The 14,676-nt window shown below is 33.1% G+C and overlaps 1 protein-coding gene across 1 annotated transcript in view; it reads right to left on the bottom strand.

The window, feature by feature from the left end:
* CADM2 (cell adhesion molecule 2) overlaps positions 1–14,676 on the bottom strand; it is a 992,109-nt gene that overhangs the window by 130,251 nt on the left and 847,182 nt on the right. The window contains exon 5 of the mRNA XM_011356419.1: positions 4,850–5,020. Within this exon, the coding sequence (XP_011354721.1) occupies positions 4,850–5,020 (171 nt within the window). The remainder of the gene's footprint in view (positions 1–4,849; positions 5,021–14,676) is intronic.

Raw genomic sequence — 14,676 nt, forward strand, 5'->3', positions numbered from 1 at the left:
ACATAAGAAAGTGAAAATATGATAAAGTCATCTAGAATGTTGGTGTTCAATATAGTAATGACTCTTCACATGTGGCTATTTAAATGTAAATATATCAATCAAAATTAAATAAAATTTAAACTACAGTTCCTTAGTCACAAGATCCATATTTCAAGTGCTGAGTAGCCAGCCACATGTGGCTAGCTATTAGTTACTATTTTAGGACAGATATAGAATGTTTCAATCACCGTAAAAAGCTCTATTAGACAGTGCTGGTGTGGAAGGATTATACAAGAGTGATAGATGAATTCTATATAAAATGTGTTTTACCACACATACACACACACACTTAAAATTTGGGTTCTTAGTTAACCATATTGGCAGTTCAATTCCATGGTATTAAATGTATTCTTAGAATACTCATTCTGAAAAAAATGTTCTAATCTGCCTCTTGCGTTTTTTATTTTCAATTACAATTGATTTTTTAAATGTAATTTTGTCAATGTCACATATAGAAAATAAATGTTCAGTTATTTTCATCTTTTCTGTTTTGTGCATAGCTTTTTCTGTTAGTGCAGATACATTATTCTTACTGAGAATTAAATAAAATCTGACTCTTATAATCTGTTCTTCTAAAAATTAAACAAATAAAAAGTTATTGTTTCCAAGAGAGCTGTATAAAAACAGAAAGATGAATTAGAATTTCCATTTATAGTGTTTTCTTCCACTGCTCAGGTGCAAAGCACGCTGTTACCTATTATGTGAAATTTGCAGGCATTGGAGTTCACAGTGAAAAGTCTACATTTTCTTAAATTTCAAGTTAAAAAAACTCTTCCATCATAGCATTTGAAAATTTATGATTAATATTTCATTTAAAAAATGAATGTTGCTGTGATATAATTAATAGACTGAGTCCTTCTAAACTCTATATCATAGGGTTATAGAGTTAAAACATTAGCCCTAGAAATATAATTATTTTTGACATTTTTTTCATTATGCTCCTTGACACTATGTGGTCATCACTTACTTTTTATTTCTCATTGAACTTGTTTTTCCACAATAGCACAGGATTTTAATTTCAGTTGTAGTTATAACTTTCCATTAATGTAAGAATATAATTTACATGTGTCACTCGCCACAGAAAACAATATCTTTTTTTGTTCTGGGGGTTCAAAATGCTAAATATTTCTCTATTTGGGCCAATCTTTGCAATTATCCATAAGAATGTAGTAAAACAATGTGGAAATCCTAAATTTATGTCCCATAAATTCTAAACTAATCACCTTCTTTCTTTTCCAGTTCTTTCTATTTTTCTCTATTTGCATCTGGGGAAATTTCTACATCATGAATGTTGTGCATATGCACCTAAGTAGATCCATGATCTGCTGTCTCTGGAAACAACTATGGAGATGCTTTTGTCACTATTCTTCATGAAGACCATACCCAATTTGCTCAATTTGCTCTAATTTAGGTGCAGACTATTGCTAGATGCCCTCTCTTTACACTCCACTCCTCATTTCATCTCTGGGGAATGTTCTGCATTCCTAAAGGAACGTTCAACATTATCATCAGTTAGTTTTAATTAACTTCACATACTTGAATGATGGTATGCTAGATGCTAGGAAGAATAATTTAAACAGATCTGGTCTCTGCCTTCTAGCCACTTACATATTAAACCATGATAGAATGAGTTGTTATTTTTAATTGGCCAAGAAGTATAACATTTTTCATGTAAAACTTTCTAAAAAATTAGGTAATTCAATTGCCTTCCTCCATAAAGTTTGCTTAATAATGCATACTGAAATATGGTGAACAGTTAACAATGTCCGGGAAGTATATATATAATAGTTTCATTTGGGACTCCCAAGAAAGTAAAAATGACTTTGGCATCTGACAATTGGCATCTGACAGCTAAGCTGAAATATTTTCAACGATTCTCTAGAATCTAAACAATAATCTGATGAAGTCACTCTGTGACTGTGGAGTGGAATAAAACAAAGGCAAGTCTATTCCATGACCAGGTCTGAAATAAGATGGAAACCAGGACATTCAGCAACCACAAAAATTAACATCATTAACTACTGCATATGTATGGTAGCAAATCTAGTCTTGCTCAAATGTTTTTGCTTTCTAGGTAAAAGTTACCAACATATTCGTTATTAGGTTGTCCCTAATTCAGACAGCTCCAATCCAGAGCCCTCTTTAGAATATTCAAGATAAGCCCAAATACAATAACAAGACTGCTAACTCTTTCTTACCCACACTCAGAGATTCATCTGGTATGCCTTCTCCTTTGCGATAGCACACTAAATAAATCCACTTCTTCTAGACTACTGGTAGGTATCTGATGATCTTTGGCTGGTGTTCTTCAACATTCCTATGATTCAATTCTTATTATTTTCTTATATTATATGCTGAAAATTACAGTTAAATTAGTAATCAAATATTATTTTTAAACGATCTTACTTGGCTTTATATGTAAGTGAAAAAAAGTTTAAATTAAGATGCTGATGATCTGGATTCTCTCAACAACTTTCCATATTTTGAAAGATAAGTTGATAAAATAAGTAGAAAAGAGAAAGTCCTACAGAATGAATATTTTTGTCTCCCTCACATCCATATGTTGAAACTTAATCCCTAATGTGATATTAGGAAGTGGGGCCTAAAGAGGTCATGATTGAGATTAGTGCCCTTATAAAAGAGAGACTAGAGAGCTCCTTAGCCCTTTCTGTCATGTGTGGACATAGAGAGATGATAGCCATCTATGAATGAGGAAACAAGTCTTCACCAGATACTGAATGCACCTGAAACTAGATCTTGGATTTCTAGTCCCCAGAACTATGAGAAATAAACTTCTGTTCTTTATAAGCCACCCCGTCTATAGCAGTTTTTTATAAAAGCCTGAACTAAGGCAGCGATAGACATCAGTTGAAATTTTATTAAATGTCATGAACTTGACTTAAATTGTCTAGTTTGCTTCTCTTTCTTATATTCGAATCTTAAGGAGTTTCAATAATTGTCCCAAGGTTTTATTGCAAATAAATGTTAAAATTTGGAGATTATCTAAGTTTGGGCTCTAAGATATGCTTGTTTCTGAATCTGCTTCAATAAGAACAAAAATAAACTTAATGAAACTAATGTAATATAATTGAAAGTTTTTAAAATTATAATTTTAATAACTAGAAAACTAAGAATTAGGAAACAATGAGCAATAATTAAAAATCATAATCAGGTCGACATTTTCTCTATCAAAAAAGAAAAGTCTAGTATCCAGTACTTCGATCTTTTCTCATAACCCCCTCTCTACTTTTCTCATAGTCCACTTCCCTCTGGTCTCACTTATATCTTTGCTCTTCCTAGAAACAGAAACAATAAAGTATGCTCCTACCTCACGGCCTTTATACTTGCTCCTCCCTCTCTTTGTGTGTAAGTGTATGTGTAATATTCCACACATATATTATAACACACACACACACACACACACATACACACACACACACTTTCTTTTACCCTTATTCCCACATCTCCAGTTGCATTTCTTATCACCACCCCTGATTTATTCTTTTCCCATAGAACTCGCCACATAACATGCTGTATGTTTTATTTATTTATTTTGCTTTTCTGTCATTCCTGCCTAGAATAGATGCTATAAGAAAACTGGAATTTGTTTCTGTTGGTGGTGGTGGCGGTGGTTTTGACACTTGGAGACAAGCTTGATTTGTTTTGTCGTTGTTCTTTTTTGGTTACTTACATAACATCAATGATCAAAACAATGCCTGTTACATCATAGGTTCTCAGTAAGTTCTTGTTGAATAAATAAATGGAAAAAAAAAATGTAATGAGGCATACTAGAAGACCAGTACTTAGATTTAACATTTTAGGATTTAATGTAATTTTATCTCACACATATTCTAAACTTAAGCTACAACTTACCACAAAAGCAAAGAAATAATCTCTAATATTTAAAAAAAAAGATCAAGCAACCCAATTCGGAAATATCATTTCCCGTTTTCTACATTTTTTTCTTTCTACATTATCTTATTTCAATTCATTCACTTTCATTTTGATAAATATTTATAGATTGCCTAGCCCAAGGACGTTGCTAACAAGTAAAAATGCCACAATCACAATTTGCTAGCTGTGTGACTCTGCCAAGTAAATCAACCTCTAAATTTTTGGTGCTTTCACCTGTAAACTGTGGTTAAAGAGAGCAACTATTTGTCAGGTTGTTATGTTGATGCCCTAACATGAATTATATGAAATGAAACAATACAAGCAAAACGTTTAGCACTGCCTCTGGTCTATTGGTGTCATCTAATTAATATTATTTTTATCACTTGCAAATAATAATGATGTTGATGAAGAAAGCATAATAGATATGCCCTTGAAATCAGACAGACTTATAGGGAAGGAAAAAATAGACTAAATTTCAAAGCATAGATTGAAAGCTTCATTTTCCATGTAACAAAGTTAATTTTATACGATAAAACTCATCAATGTCCTTCTCAGATTCCCAACTCTCTCTGATTCTGAATTACCACTTTCTCACCCTCAACCCCATGTGTCCACATACATCAAACCACCATTCGGAAGATAATTAGGAGTTTTAACTTTTTTATATACCCTTTATTTTTATAAATATATCCTTTATTTTTCGTTCTTGTTTATAATGATATGCAGGCAAGCACTACTTTCCTTTGAATATGATCAATACTATTGAGGGTAGTTTTTCTTCATTTTGCTGTAGATTTTGCCGCAGATTTTGTCGCACATTTTCTGTAACTTCAAATAATTTTGAAATGATTTCAAATGTAGATGAAGAGATTTGATGCCAAGGTAAAGGAGGAGGGAGGGAGGGACGTTTACTTACAGTGTATTTCTAGCACCTGCATCGCCACCTGAGGAGTGGCATTGAGGGATTCGTGGTCTACTCTGCAGATGACCGCCACGCCGTCGTCGCTCCGGTCCACTCGGAAGTCCAGTGTGCTACTGACAGTGAAAGTCTTGCGATTTGCATCCTCTTCTTTTAAATATTTTACATCTGAAAATACAATATAAACTTTAAAATTCTGTGATATTCTCTTTTTAAATATAACAGGTTCCATTTACTCGAGTCTCCTATTGGAAGCACATCCTCCCTAGGTTTATCGATTTTTTTTTTTTTAAGCAAGTATTGATTAGTTTAACATTTAATCATTTTAATCTGACAGAATAAAAAATGACTACTTCAAAAATAAATTTGAAAAGTTAAATATAGAAATAATAGAGTGGAGCATAGCACTTTTATTCAAGTGCAAGATTTTTTTTTTATACTCTACTTTGAAAAATCAGACCATTTTCCAATATTAATCTCCCGTCTTTAGATTTCAGTTTTATCAAAGAATAATTCTCTGAACCACAAGCACAGTTGGGAAGATTCACAACTATCCGATTATGACTAAAAGAAAGTACAATGTATTCAAGCTAACTTTAACATGAACAATGTGAGGTGAACATAATTGCCAAATAATATCTAAGGTGTGAAAGTTGTCATTATTGGTCAAAAAAATTAAGAAAAACTGTCATCTGAATGAAAATACTTCCCTCAAAATGGGAATGCACTTATTGATACTTAAATTTAAAATTCACGATTCCGATTCATTATTAAATGATGTATTTAGGGTTTATTTGTTGTCTGTAGAAAAGAGGTTTAATAATATTTTCATTTAATTTGAAATTTCTCAAGTCTAGAGTAGCTAAGAACAGGGCAATTTTAATAAATTAGAAATCAAAATCAGACTAATGTTAAGATATCATGGTAACAAGGTCTTAAATATAGTTCAGGGAAAAGCCATTATGTTTTCTTATGCTTACATTTAAAATGAACAATGATATTTTCAGAAAGAGTTCTTTTGCATAAAGTACATAAAATATTTTATTTTACCAGATATTAAATAATTTATTTTTAAAATATGTTGACAACAAATTAATGTAAGCTCAGCTTCTCCATTTTTGTGCTCTACACAAAGATTTAACTTTTAAATAATATCGAATTTGATATATTTGATGGGTAGATATATTTGCATGGTCTATTGAGTTTTATCTATTGCCAGAGAAGCATAATTTTCTTATTGATTGATTTTTTAAATAAAAATAAAATAAATATCAGTAAAGGATAAAACTAGCTAAATGTTCTGTCTTGTTTTTGAAAATGTATGTTTATGATTGTGTTCACAAATTAGAAAAAATTATCTAATTAAGATTTTTATCACAAAAAAATATTTTACCTAATATGATCAGTTTTCAGAGTAAGGACAATCTCTAACATTTGGGAAGGTAGAAAGGGTATAGAAGTCTTAATTCTGTCTTTTAACTATAAATCAGACAGGATACAAATTTGCCATAAACATGCGTCTTATGAAATATCTCATTTTTGCTAACCAAAGTCCTTTCTGAGATTTTTACATTTGAAAATTAGTTTCAACCTTAGTTAAAAAAAATATTAAAGTAAAAGATAAAATTATTTTTAGTCAAAATATGTTAGGATATGTACAGATGCATTTAGAATTCTTTGCTACATTAAAAAAATTCTGAGACTCTAACTTTTCAATGTTTCATAGATTTATACAAAATGTTGCCTCAATTTTTAGTTTTCTACTTTTTCCTATAAATCTGTTTAATGTTTTCTTGTTCATATCGCTAAGTATAGCATTGTTAAGAAAATTTAAATCTTGACAAACTATTTTTATAATTGCTTTAAAATATATGAAAAATTATTCCAAAATATTTCTGGTAATTGTTTAATTTAAATAACAGCTGCATTTTAAGAACCCACACATCTACTTTATTTAGCAATTTCCGCTTCCTTTACAAAAGTATCATTTAATGTAATAGTATTTGGACACATAATTCTGGTAGCAATTGTATACAACAAAATTTTAATGAGCATCATTCAAATATAGTAAACAAAAGTATAATTTGTTTCTTTCAATGTTAGTTTATGTGGTATCTTATATGGTTACTCAAAGGCATAAAAGAAAGAGGAAAAAGCATTGAAAAGAGCGAATCATCATATCTTTTCCCATATTTTATGCTGACCACTTCCTCTCCAGACAGTAAATAATACTTAAAAGTTTCTCTATTTTTACTTTCTAGCTTCATAAAATAACTGATGTGTTACACTATTATAGAATCAATAGAAAGTTTTTTTAATATTGTACAGTTAATTCACTGAATCTTGTTTCATGTTCTGTCTTGCGTTAGAAAATTTCCTTTTCTTCTTTGTCATGTCATTACTTTACTTTGTGATCTAGAGCAACATTTCTAAAACTGGAGTATGCATACTAATCACCTTGGATCTTATTAAAATGGATCTAATTTAAATATGTTATGAGATGGATCCTAAAAGTCTGCCGCTGGCTCCTGAACCATATTTTGGGGAACAAGGGTGTAGTAGATACATCGACACCAGAGATGCAACCAAAGGTAAAGAGAGAGTATTGAAATATTGGGACTTATTCTACACACCTACCTTCCTTTCTTCCTTCCTTCTTTTCTTTCTTCTTTTCCTCTTTCCTTGCTTCTTTCCTTTCTTCCTTTCACCTTCCCTTCCTTTCTTTTTTATCCCTCCATTTTTCCTTCTTTTCCTCTCTCCCTTTCTCCTTATCTTTCATTTTATCTCTCTTCTCTTTTCCTAAGATTCCATTCTACCTTTGCTATTTTTAAATATACATTTCTTATTTTTTCTTACATTTTTCAAACTATGTATGTCATATATAATGCATTGGTGCAATGACTAGCAAAAGTTGAAGGCAAATAAAAAATAGAAGAATTTGTAGGATTACTTTCCTTCATAACTCTGCAGCAATCTCTTTACCTTTCTCTAAAAATGATTCTAGACATTTAAGTACTTGTTATTAAATAATTAGAATAGTGCTTGCATTTGGTAGGTGGTGGTTGAAAATAGTCTCATTATATTATTGTATTTACATTGTTTATATTAGAAATTTCCTATATTAAAAAAGTTTTTTTTTTAATCTCTCTAGAATCATTTCTTAAGTATACTTCTCAATAAACATTATTTCCTAAACATGTGTTGGTGACGTCTCAAAAATATATACCAGTTTTGACAGAGGAAAGATGGTAGAGTAGGTGAACACTATGCTTGCTTCCTCTCAAATCACAACTAAACTACAAAACTGCCACTTTTGAGAGTCACCTGAAGTCTAGCTGAACAGATGTCCTACAACTGAGGACACATAGAAGACAGCACCTCAAGACTGGTAGGAGGGACAGAGACGGGGGGGTGGTGAGGGTAGCTGTCTCCACACCTGAGTGTGGCGGTTGAGACCTGGGAGGGATATCTTGGTTGAGGAGGTCCCCCAGAGAAGCAAAGACTCTCAGCTCCACACCGTGATCCTGAGCCCAGGGTTCCAGTGCCAGAAAGAGAAGTTCCCATCCATAATTCTGGCTATAAAAATCAGCGGAGATTGTGGCTGAGTGAGACAAACTGTGGCTGGAGTTGCAGATGTTACTTTTAAGAAACCCATGCACAGGCTTATTCACTGACCTACTCACTTGCTCTGAACTTCAGCCTTGGAGCAATTGCTCGAAAAGCACCAGAAGCATACAGAGAGGAACTTAATTGGCTTCAGGGTAAGGATTGAAGGAGCAGCTTTCTCCCACATAGAAGTGCTAATAGAATCCATAGTTTCTTTGCTGAGCCTTCCCCCATCTAGGCATGCAGATGCAGGCCCCTGCCATATCTGAGTCTCCATCAACCTGGCTAACACTGGTTGCCCCAACTAGTGATTCCCTGAGACCCCATCCCACCTAACTCCAGCGTGTAGGCCAACCCAAGACACGTCAAGTGGCTTTTCAATAGAAATAGCCTGTCTTGGCTCATTCCTAAAATCTTTCCTAAAATCTCTCAAAGGTGCATGAAAACCAAACAAGCAGCATCTTGCCTCAGCATGCCCTGTACCACTTGTTGAGCAACTCCAAGTTTGGCACTATCAGAAGCTGAACTCGATTCATGACTTGGTCTCTTGAGGCATCTCCAAGCCCAGTGCTGGTGATGGCCATCTGTGGATTGCTTGGTGACTCGCGTCACCACGGGCAGGGCACAGGCTGCGGCTGACTTGGCCTGAGGCTGGATCCCTCCCTGGAGGCCTCAGACATGGCATGTACAGTAGCAGGTTTCTATGGAGCCATAGCACCACCCAGGCCTGTATCCAAGGATGACACACCTGAAGGGCAAACTGGGCAGGCGCCAGAGCCCTGCTAAAGTGAATCCTGCTCCTTAGGATCAACGCCTCACCAGCCAGTCCTTATAACCAATCAGCCCAAGAGTATATCCTCCTGCAAGATGTGCAAACGGTAACAAAGGCTCAACTTCAACAGGAGGGCACACATAATCCATAAAAGAGACACATCTGGAGTGCCTGGTTCAGGTGACCAGAAAAGATTGTGCTACTGGGCCCAACAGGACACCTACTACATAAAAACACTCTTCTGAGACCAGGAGACATGGAACCCTTCCTAATATATAGAAACAAATACAGAGAGATAGCCAAATGGGGATACAAAGAAACATGTCCCAAACAAAAGAACAGAACAAAGCTTCAGAAAAAGAGCTCAACAAAAATGGAGAAAGTAATCTACCAGATACACAGTTCAAAACACTGGTTCTAAGGATGCTCAATGAGCTTAGGAGAAAAAAAATAGATGAGCTCAGTGAGGACTTTAATAAAGAGATAAAAAACATTAAAATGGAGATTGAAAACATAAAAGAGAACCAGTCAGAAATTAATACAATAACTGAAATAAAGAATACATTGAAGAGAATCAATGGTAGAATAGACAAAGTAGAAATTTGAATCAGCAATTTAGAAGATAAGGTAGGAGAAAACACCCAATCAGAATAGCAACAAGACAAAAGAATTTCTTCATATTAGGATAGTTTAACAGGTCTCTGGGACAACATCAAGCATACCAACATTTTCATCATAGGGGTACCAAAAGGAGAAGAATGAAAGCAAGGAATTAAAAATTATTTGAATAAATAATGATAGAAAACTTTCCTAACCTGGTGAAAGAAATAGACAGACATACAAGCCCAAGAAGTTCAGAGAATCCCCAAAAAGATGAACCCATCAGGTCCACATCATAATTAAAGTGCCAAAAGTTAAATACAAAAAGAGAATCTTAAAAGCAGCAAGAGAAAAGCAGTTATTTACCTATAAGAGAGCTCCCATAAGATTGTCAGTTGATTTCTCAACAGAAACTTTTCAAGCCAGAAGAGATTCACACAAAATCTTCCAAGTGATGATAATCCAAGACCTACAACCAAGATTACTCTATCCAGCAAAGCCATCATTTAGAATCGAAAGACAAAGAGCTTTCCAGATAAGAAAAAGCTAAAGGAGTTCATCACCATCAAGCCAGTATTATAGTAAATGTTGGACAAATTTCTTTAAAAAAAGGAAAAAAAGAAAAAAATACATATAAATAATAAAGCGAAAATATCTATATATATATCTAGTAATATACACATAACATAGTTACTTTAAATATAAATAGACTAAATGTTCCAATCAAAAGAGAGGGTGGTTAAATGTATAAAAAAAACAAGATCCTTTCATAAGCTGCCTATAAGAGACTCACTTCAGATTAAAAAATACACACAGACTGAAAGTAAAGAGATGGAAAAAGATATTTCATGAAAATGGAAACAAACAAACAAACAAAAAAACCTGGGATAGCAATACTCATACCAGAAAATTACACTTTCAAACAAAAGCCATAACAGAGACAGTGAAGGACCCAGTAATCCCACTTCTGGGTATTTATTTGAACAAACTCAAAACACTACTTTAAAGGGACATAAGAACTCATATGTTTACCACAGCATTATTTACAATAACCAAGATATGGAGATAAGCTTAGTGTTCATCAATAGATTCATGGATAAAGAGGTGGTACATATATACAATGGGATAGTACTCAACCACAAAAAATTACATCTTGCCATCTGCAACAGTATGGATAGACCTAGAAGATATTGTGCTGAGCGGAATAAGTCAGATGGAGAAAGACGAATACCATATGATTTCACGTGTACGTGGAATCTAAAGAACATAAGCAAGGAAACAAAACAGAAACAAACTCATAGATACAGAGAACATTTGATGCTTGCCAGATGAGAGAAGGGTTGGGAGGAAGGGTAAGTGAAAAAGGGAAAAGGATTAAGAAGTACAAATTAGTAGTTACGAAATAATCGTGGGGATGTAAACTTGAGCATAAGGAATATAGTCAATATTGTAATAACTATGTATGGTGTCAGATGGGTAATAAATTTATTTTGATGATCACTTTGTAAGTTATATAAATGTCTAATCACCATTTTGTACACCTGAAGCTAATATAATATTGTATGTCAACTGTAAATTAAAAAAATAAAAAATTAAAATGAAATATATTTATTTATATATATATACACACAGCTATACACACATAAATATCAGTTTTTATATTATGCATCTTTATGAGACTTGGATTGTGGAATAGCAATCTGCTGATATTTAAGATTTTATATTGTCTATCTCATCAAGAGCAATGGTGGGAGAAAAATGGCAGATGTAAGTGTGAGTTAGACTGCTGAAGCCTCCCAAATCAATAAGTTTAAAAGTCCTGAGTCAGTTTAGCCAAAGAACAACAAAAAAAAGGTCTTCTGAACTTCTTTACATCCAAATCTTTTTATAAAATTTCATATTTTAACAGACACCTCCACATTTGTCTTCCCAAATTTATAATATTAGTCACCTGCCTCTATAGATTTGTAATTTCTGACCACTTTTGGACTAGATTTTTAGAAAGATAATCCTCTAAAGTGAAGTCCTCGAGAAGCTGCCTTGTTCTCATAATTTTCCTAATCACTCTGAGCAGTGCAATATGAACTATTCTGATATTTTTGTTCCCTTCACTTTTGTATTTTACAAACAGACCTAGAAAGAGTCTCTTTTTTTTTTGCCTTTTTTAAAAAAATTAAATTTATTTATTTATTTTAATTAGTTTCAAGTATACAGTACATTGGTTAGAGATTTATATAGTTCATAAAACGATCCCCCCCGCCCCTCCCTGCCAATTGCTCCCTCCTTCCCCTAGCCCTCCATCTAGCCAACATATTAATGCTAAATGCATTCCCTATGCTGTGCTCCCCATCATTGTGACCATCTATCAATAACTAATTTGTACTTTTTTAACACTTCACCCCATTCTCCCAGCCCTTTAAATCCCCTCCCCTCCATCCATCAGCAAATTGCCCACTATATTTGTGAGTCTGTTTTTGATTAGTTTGTTCTTTTTGTTTCTTAGATTCCGCATATAAGTGAAATCATATGGTATTTATCTTTCTCTGTCATTTTTATAAAGGAAAACCCTGTCCTGCATCCTGTGGTAGCCCTCTGGATCAGACTTGTACCTAAAGTGGGCCAATTTCCTTTTTAATCCATTGTAAGGTCATTAGACCACCCTGGGAATAAGACAGGACTTAAAAACAGCTTCTGCCTTGTTCCCAGTATTGAAAAGGCCATATAGTCTCGTCATCTGGGAAAATCTCTTAGAGATCATGTAAAATATAATGATTTCTTTTGACCTATTTCAGTCTTCCATTCTCTGGCTATCCACCACCATCACTGAAGGGTCTCAGTGTGTACCCCAGATATTGATGCATATATAGAATTTTAATTTTACTATTATTTTCAGAGCTGGGGGATTTAAATGTATTTTTTGATGGATCAGATGATAATTTTAGTAGAACAATTCAAAGAATTTATTCTGAATCCATCCCATTGCTATTAATGGTATTTTGATTGTTTGACATCATTTTTAGTAAGCTAGCTATATGTCCCATTACCATAGAGAGGAGGAATTGTAAGCATTATATGAGATAAATTGGCGTTATCATCAAAAAATTTGGAATGACCATAATAGACAACTGGGTATGTTATGAAATTACTGCTTAAAAGAAGTTCTATAGATCAACATTTCTAAAATAAAATACATCATTTTTAGAAGATAACCAATTTTCTCACATTTTTTTTAACTGACATAAAGTAACTATGCCTGGTTAACTCACTCAATAACTTAGATGAATGTTTTAAAACCAGTTTGTGTTAGAAGAAATGTCAATATTTTTCTCCTTAAGGTTAAGTATTCAAAGGTATTTTACAAAACATTTTTCTTTAATAATGAAGGTAAGAATTTCATTTTATATTTGTTTTAAACTTTCTCCAGACCAAACATATTAAAGCAAAGTCTTACATGGTAGAACTTTAAATTCTGGTAACCACTATCACTTTGTCACTGGAGAAGACTGCAAAACAAACTCTTGAGGCAAATTTCATCATTGCTCACTAGTACTCCTTCATACAACTCCAATGTGAAAGGAGTATATTTTTTAAAATTCTCATTGTACTCCTCTTTTATATAGGATGCCAGTCATAATGCTATTTTTTCAAGCTATGGCTCCACCATTAACTGGCAACACAAACTGTTTTACTTGCAAGGAATTTTACTGAAACTCAGTGTTTGTTAATAGATTTCAAAAGCTTAGATGAGCAAAATAATAACATTTGTGGAGCATTAATAAAGGAGAGGTATTACATTTATTTAAATATCCTAAAATCTCTTTCTCTCTTGATTTATTCAGATAAGCAGAATGTTATACTTTTTATCAAGTTTTACTTAAGTGTTATTCCACAGGTCTGCATTCAAAGGTACTATGAATCTTGCTCTATATAATCTAGAACTAACTCAATTCAGTATATATGCATACACACTCTGAAACACGTTAATTCAGAGAGAATCTCTCCCCTGACTGTCAATACCAGGAAACATTGACCTTTTTTGTACACTTGGCTTGTGGACATAATAATTAACTGATCCTATCTCTTTCTTTGACGTAGCTGAAAAGTACTAATAATAGTTTGTGATTTATCATTGGCAAATGAAAAAGGCCTTATGAAAATAATTCGCTTACTGATTTCACTTCAGTGTCATCTTATTTTTCTACACTAATCTGGCTGCTGCTCTATATTCGATAACATTACTTTTATACTAATCAGTGATTTTTGTATTTACACAGATCATTGCAGAACCAAATAACTTACAAGAGTTACATTACCTCAAAAACCCTGGAACCAGTTCAAAACAATATTTAAATATCTATTAAGATTTAATATTTTAGAATGCTAAGAACAATATTGCTCAGTCTAGGAGAACAATCAATAAGGAGTAGAGTCACTTTATTTGAACATTATTAAGGTAAAGTTTCACTCAAATGATTGATTAAGCCAACATTTAATTATCTATTTAGTTTTCTGTGACTTAGAAGAATACTCAGAACTGGGTTGCCCAATCCAGGAGAATATCTGGTAAAGACAGTCACCACCTTTAACAATTATTAAAGTCTGAGACTGTTTTAACTCAAATGAGTCATTCATTTTGTATGTGAAAACCTTGAGCTCTTACCACGTGTTTGATACCATGCCAGATTCTGTATAAAAGGTTACATGAAGAAAGAAATTCTAGTCTAGTGAAGGAGACAGATATGTCAATATATTATTTAAATATTTTAGAAGGATTATTAGTATGTTCAAAATATCAAAGAGAATAATAGTTTAAGTATTAAAGTGTTAAGATCAGGTCTACAATCTG

This window comes from Pteropus vampyrus, unplaced genomic scaffold (genome assembly GCF_000151845.1).
Source record: "Pteropus vampyrus isolate Shadow unplaced genomic scaffold, Pvam_2.0 Scaffold26, whole genome shotgun sequence".
Lineage (NCBI taxonomy): Eukaryota > Metazoa > Chordata > Mammalia > Chiroptera > Pteropodidae > Pteropus > Pteropus vampyrus.